The following is a 7,007-nucleotide window of genomic DNA, read 5'->3' as shown; positions in this document are numbered from 1 at the left end:
CGCGGGAGATCCCGATCGCAGGAGAAGCCCGATGCGACGCGGGAAGGTCCGATGCGGGAGATCACGGGAGAAGCCCGACGCGATGCGACGCAGATGATCGGAGAGAGGCGCGATCTGTCGAGGAGCGGCGCTTGGATACGGGCGATCGGGGTAGCCGCAAATTGGGGCAGCGCTCGGTAACGACGACGATCGCGGGAGAGAAGGGCCGTGATCGAGTCGAGCGGGAGAGACTTTGATACCATGTGAGTTTTTGAATAATTCTTTTTCTCACTGAATACATAGATAATTCACCTATAAATAGGTGAGTACAAGTGAGTACAAGAGATGAGGAAAGAAATCTCCATACAATTAAGTACATAAATACCAATAATTAAGGAATTACCCTTTTTATATTATGATTAAATATAGCAAGTACTTAAATAGAATTAAAGAAATAATAATGAGCGTAATTCCACAATTTGCACTTTTTAACAACCTTTATTTATTTCAAACACAACTTAAAGAAGGTGCTCTTCTTCATAGAATAGGTTTTCTCGATAGGATGAAAACTAGGCTCTATAACTTGGGGCCTGTTTTGCATCACTTTTATTACTTGTTTTTTTTTTTTTAAATATTTTTTGGTTTTTGAAAAACAAATCAACTTGTTTTAAGAAACACTCAAAAAATTATTTTGATTGTTTTGAGAAACAAAGATCTCAATCAAATATGTTTTAATTTAAATTAAAATAAAAAAAAAAAACAAAATGAAAATGAAAAATTAAGAACAAAAAACAAAAGTGATCCCAAACGGCCTTCGATAAATTGAATTATATTTTATTTCAGTTGTGAACTAATTGTGTTTCTCCTTTCTAAAGGCCTTCTTTGATGTGCCAAGTGGGAATGATCCATTGGCATTAGATATGAGCAGCATGGGAAAGGGACAGATATGGATAAATGGGCAAAGTATTGGCAGGTATTGGCCTGCATACACTGCAAGCGGTGATTGCAGTTCATGCGATTACCGTGGAGAGTACAATGAGAAAAAGTGCCAAAGTAATTGCGGGGAACCCTCGCAAAAATGGTGGGTGGTATTTAAAATCTTCAAACATCATACTTTCAGATTTTATTTCTTTTGTAGGAGTCAAGTGGAAACGAAATGTTGTCTTTTTAATAAATTTTTTTCTTTGCAATTTATAGTAAATTAGTTTCACCAAGAAAAAGAGAATTATTTATGATTCACGGACACGGACATGGACACAACATGACACACACATGTGATACTTCTATTATTGAAAATATAGGGTACAAATATCCGTTTGACACGACAATATAATATAAGGGAACACATACATACCACCAATGCTTATGTCTTTACATATTTAACACCCAAAATTTGCATTTTACATTTATACTACCCAAATCATTCATATCATGTCTAAAATACCATTATTTTAACTGTTTTAAATGTGAAATACACCTTTTATATGTAAAAATTAGATATGTAAATACGTCAGAATTGAGTGGTGTGCACGTAAAACTTTCTAATATAATTTGTAAAACATAGATAAAAATAAAATTAACAGAATATTAAGAATAATAAAGAAGAGATAATAAAAATGGTTGATGATATTAACTTTGAAAAACTAAAAGAGATCCATAAATATTGTTTAGTTTATGATATTGAAAAATAAACATCAACTTTTTTGTATTACATCAAGATAAGCTAAACTTTTAAATAAAAAATAGAATAATTTCCTTAAAATTTTAATATTTAAAGTATATATTTTAAAAAATATTTTTAGAAAATTTTAGTCCATTAATTTATGATATGTGTTCGACATGCGTGTCTTTTTTTTAAAAACTTAAATTGGGCACTTCAATACAATGGTCCACAAATGTTGGAGCCATGTCGGAGGCATGTCCGTGCTTGATACCTGCTAGATATCTCACTGCTTCTTAAGTTGGAGTATCTGTGCATCATAGAATACATGTATGTCTCTTTATGATTCTATGCCTAAACAGTAGAAAACTCAAGTAAATATGAAGCATGAGTGGCATTATGTAACAACATAATTCACAGCAAACAACAGGAGATTCTTCTACCATTTTCAGTTCTTTTCTTTTTTGTTTTCTTAGTCACTTTTAGTTCCTTTGGGATAAAAAACAGAATCTTATGCTCCAGGTTTTTCCCCATCTCAGGTACCATGTTCCTCGCTCATGGCTAAACCCAACTGGGAACTTACTGGTTGTGTTTGAAGAATGGGGCGGGGATCCAACCGGGATTTCACTGGTTGCCAGAACTGTAGGGAGTGTCTGTGCTTACGTTTCTGAATGGCAGCCATCCATAGCCAACTGGAGAACCAAAGAGTATCGGAATCCTAAGGTTCATCTGTCTTGTGAGCAAGGAAAGAATATAACAAGCATAAAATTTGCAAGCTTTGGCACTCCAGAAGGTCTCTGTGGAGGTTACTCGGAAGGCAGCTGCCATGCTCATAAATCTTATGGTTTATTTGAGAAGGTAAATTCATCCCTTTTAATCAAACATGACTCCTTGAGAATTCAGACATTGAAGATTCTATAACCTTAATGGTTGTGTTGTGCAGAGGTGCATTGGTCGTCAGTCATGCGCCGTAGCAGTTGTTCCTGAAGTTTTTGGCGGAGATCCGTGCGAGGGGGTAATGAAGTCAGTTGCAGTGGAGGCCATCTGTGGGTGAAGTCCAGTTACAGAATCAGTTGTTACAGAATCATGAATCAAATTTTCTCGTATTCACACAAATTTTTACAGGTTTTTAAGCTTCAATTCTTATAAATAGATTATGGCATTGGTAGTTTGGTGCATTGGTGATAATGGTGTAGGCAGAAGGCAGCACCATGATTGCAGTAGATAAGTAGAGTTTACAAATGGGAATTGTTGGATGCAGAAAGTAATCAAGAGGTTGAAGATCAGAACTTTGACTTACAGAGGAAGAGGAATCTCAATTTCAGTTTGTTATGTTACGAACTGTGGCCATTGATTTTGACTTCAGTTTGAAGCTTGTGGGATTTTTTTTTTTTTAAATCATTGGAGCATTTTGATTCAAAATTCTTGTTTCAATCTTCTGATAATTGAATACATCATCTTGTATCTATTTATTCCATTGAATGGATTTCTGTATGATGGACCATATTTCTTGGCATCAGTGATGAACAATGATATGAGGAGAGGAATTTATATTTAGAGAGGTGCTTCATTAGTTTTTTTATTCTAAAGTTATCTGAATAAAAAAAGTAATGAAATAGATAGAACATTATAAAATTCAAACAAAAAAATGAAATAAAATACATTACTAACACATTCCTCTACTGTTTACTTATTTATAGTACAGTCTCTTTGAATTATTTAAATAAGAAATAATAAGTTATAAAAAATCAAAGTGAAAAATTTACATTTTTAAGTCATAAGAGGCCAATGAAAAGAGAACAATATGCATATTGAATATCCTGCTGATCTTCAAGAAAATTGTGATAAATTGAATATTTTGATAATATTATGATTAAATAAAGTATCAAAAAATTTAAATTATAATATATTTTTATTTTTTGTACAATAACTTTTTCTTTGCTTTTAATATTTACATTTCTTGTAAACTTTTGATATCGTATATATCAATAGAGTGGGATGTGTCCAATTTTCATTATTGTCTCATGTGAGGAAAAAAAAAAACTTGTTTGGATTCAATAGTTTTGCCAATTAATACTATAATGAGTTTTGCTTTGATATGCATTATCTTTTTTATGTTGATTTTATTATTTGTATATGGAATCTAAATGTCATTTTGTGTATGTAATGTTTTGTTATGTGGGACTACTAAGCAATCAATGTGAAGCCAAAAATGTGTCTTGTCCTAATAATGACATATTCAACAATAAAAAGCCTTAATCCCACTACGTGGGGTCGGCTACATGAATCATTTTTCTCCATTGCGTCCTATTTAGTGTCATTTCATGTCGTGATTTTTTTGACAAATTTTATGTTGGTTGTTGACTACCTAACGCACTCATTTACTTTTCACATCCGGGTTTGAGATCGACAATGACAGTGTTAAGTAATATGTCATATTATTAGAAAAAAAAATATAAAGTCATTAAAAAAAATATATATATATTTTTGGGGTAGAAATTTCTATGATAATGTAAAACTTATCTTGTTAAAAATTATAATATCTTCTATATATAATATTAACTCGTGTTTAATGATCATACTAAGCATAGTGTTGAACTTAATTAATTGTAATTGTTTTAAAATGCAAAATCATGAAAAATAAATTATGTTAAAACAAAATCATAATTGCTATAAGTGTTTTTTTATATGAAATGCTTTTCAAAGAAAATCTTAAATTCTTAGTTAAAATCGTGCATAATTATAAAAATAATATTACTAAATTTAAAATGTTAATATTCAATAAGTAATTAGACTTTACATAAATTTGGTATTTTCGTTTGGCCTAACCAATATACTTTGAAATGTTCTAATTAATCTACTCAATATAATATTTCTAACATCTATGTGTTAATAAAAGCCCTTTTTGTAAATCCAAAAAATCAATATTAAATCAATGCAAAACTATAGCCTAAAGTATTTTCTTTGGAATAAAAAAAGCTAGAGTATTCACCTAAATTTATTAATATTTTGTTTCTAGGAAAAATGCATCAAAAACTCAAAAAAAGGTAAACTAGCGATCTCGCAGTGGATAATTATACCCTGAGGCGGTGTTTTGCAGAAAGTGGAGCTCGAGCAAGCAATAGAATAGGATCAAATAAATTTGATAAATTCGATGAATCTTGGCAATGAAAATGGAGCTCGAGCAAGCGATAGAATAATTTATAAATCCGGCTTGTAATCAGATTTATTAAATTTAGATTTACGCCTTTAAAAAAATGGAAACCGGGAAAAGTAGATAGAACGCGAAAAATTTGATCAAATGTAGCATTTGATTCAGGTTTTATTCTTTTCTTATGTTTGGTTGGATTTAAGTTAAATCCAGTGGCTAAATCCATTAATAGCATGCTAACGAACATCTCCTAAGTGCTCACTTTCACCTAATTTTTATCGCAACTTCTACTTAAGTTTAGGAGAAGAAAATCTACCTTCCCACAATTCAGATCAGTCCAAAATCGGTGGCTTGCATGCTCGCTTTCGGTGCACTTGATTTGGCTCTAAAAGGATGCTTCCTCAACACGAGCCCCTTCCGCTCTAAATCTAGTCATGCCCACATGCCCGTTGAATGTGCTAGCCCGACCTTTGTTACCTGTGTGAGGAACGTCTCATGCTAGCTAAAGCTTAATTCCAAGAACAACGTGCTAGCCAAAGCTTATTTAAAACTTGTTTATATTAAATTAAATTAAATTTTATATTCATAATATATATAATAAGATAAAAGCCTCTCTGTAAAATTAACCATTTATTTTGTGCATTTATATGCTTATTTTAATTATTTATTTAATAACTTGTTCATTTAAAAGCTATTTTTGTACAAATGACTCATTTATAAGCTCTATAAAGCTTATTTGATTAGAAAATAATTAACTGAATCATATCACTCATTAGTTTGTTTGATAACACTATTGTGATTAAAAAATAAATAACATGATAGCCCTAACTTTAATTTGCTTGATAAATGTTGTTTGGATAGAAATTAAATAGTTTGATAACACTACTCATCGATCTGCTCGATAATGAATCAATTATCATTATATGAAATGAACATGAATCAACTCAAAAGTCAGAAAGACAAATGAACTAAGCTTCAACTTATACACAAGAACTTCACTTGTGCACGAGCTCAGCCTAAGCTTGAACACAACCCTAAAAGCTAGATTTAAGCCTGAGTAGAGCTCAAGCTTGAATTTTAAAAATAGGCTCAAACTTTATCACAACTCTAATCAGTTCAGTTAATTTGTAGCCCAAATGGCCAGCATGGATAGCTAGTGAGGCAAGGATAATGAAAATCTTTATGAAGAATGTGGTTGTAGTTGACGGATCTCTAGTAATAATATAGTCAGTTGTTGATGGTTATGTTTCTTTTTAAACATTCAAAGTGACTAAAAATAAAATTAATTTAAAAAAAATTAAAAACATTTTTTAACCAAGAAAAAAATATAAAATTATAAAATAAAATTGATGCCAAACAAAATCTTAAATTTTCCATATAATTTAGAGTTTATTTACTTTTATAATAAAATTACTTTGATTGCCCCAAACAATGAAAAAACAAATGTTTATGGTTTCAATATTAAGATTATATTTGAAGTTTCATCAAACGACTTTTTTTTTATCAAATGATAAGAGAAAATTCAAGATTTTAAAAAAAATCACAAACCATTATGGAGGTTTAACTTTAAGCTAAACTTCATCATGACTCGTCGAAGGAGTTTCTTGCCCCCTAAAATCTAGTATATTATATTGTGAAAAGTAGGTGATTCAAACAAATTAACTATTACCCTCTCTTTGGTTGCCAACCATGTTTTGTACAATATCTACATAATTGTGAAGGAAATATCCTCACAATCATGTGCTAAACTATACTTATGTAAGATCCTACATATAAGTGCTCACATAACATAAGTTTTGATCATTTTATTAAATATATTGTTACCTCCAAATATCAAAATCTCGACTTTGCAATGGAATTTATTTGATTTTTAACACCTCTTCCATCATGAAGAGAATAGCCATCTGCAATCTTTAGATCTCTTCTTCCAATAAAAGAAGATGTTCTGAGTATGAAAGAGGAAGAAGGAAAAAATGACGATCAAACTAAGTCCAACGAAAGATGATATTCCATCGTGTGTGTGTGTGTGTGTGTGTTTTGTGTTAGGAAACTCAAGCTCAATTGCACTTAGCAATGCCATTTTGTTGTGACATAAAAGGAATGAAAAAGTACAAAATTGGGAGAAAAGTTTGTAGAGAATGAAAAACGCACTACTTAATATGTGCTTAGTATTTTTGGGAGAATTATATATATATATATATATATATATATATATAT

General features: G+C 31.0%; 1 protein-coding gene across 2 annotated transcripts in view; it reads left to right on the top strand.

The window, feature by feature from the left end:
- The window catches only part of LOC110032696 (beta-galactosidase 2-like), a 35,213-nt gene extending 32,068 nt beyond the window's left edge, over positions 1-3,145 (top strand). Inside the window, exons 17-19 of one of the 2 annotated variants that reach the window (XM_020736402.1) lie at positions 855-1,060; positions 2,179-2,497; positions 2,583-3,145. In XM_020736402.1, coding sequence (XP_020592061.1) covers positions 855-1,060; positions 2,179-2,497; positions 2,583-2,693 — 636 coding nt within the window. In that variant the 3' untranslated portion in view covers positions 2,694-3,145. Of the gene's footprint in view, positions 1-854; positions 1,061-2,178; positions 2,498-2,582 lie in introns of those variants that run through there. The other variant, XM_020736403.1, reaches the window with a different exon arrangement.
- The last annotated feature ends 3,862 nt before the right edge of the window (positions 3,146-7,007 follow it).

Source organism: Phalaenopsis equestris, unplaced genomic scaffold, assembly GCF_001263595.1.
Source record: "Phalaenopsis equestris unplaced genomic scaffold, ASM126359v1 Scaffold001009, whole genome shotgun sequence".
NCBI lineage: Eukaryota > Viridiplantae > Streptophyta > Magnoliopsida > Asparagales > Orchidaceae > Phalaenopsis > Phalaenopsis equestris.
Note: the sequence above shows the minus strand (reverse complement) of the source record. Positions and strands in the feature narration are given on the sequence as shown.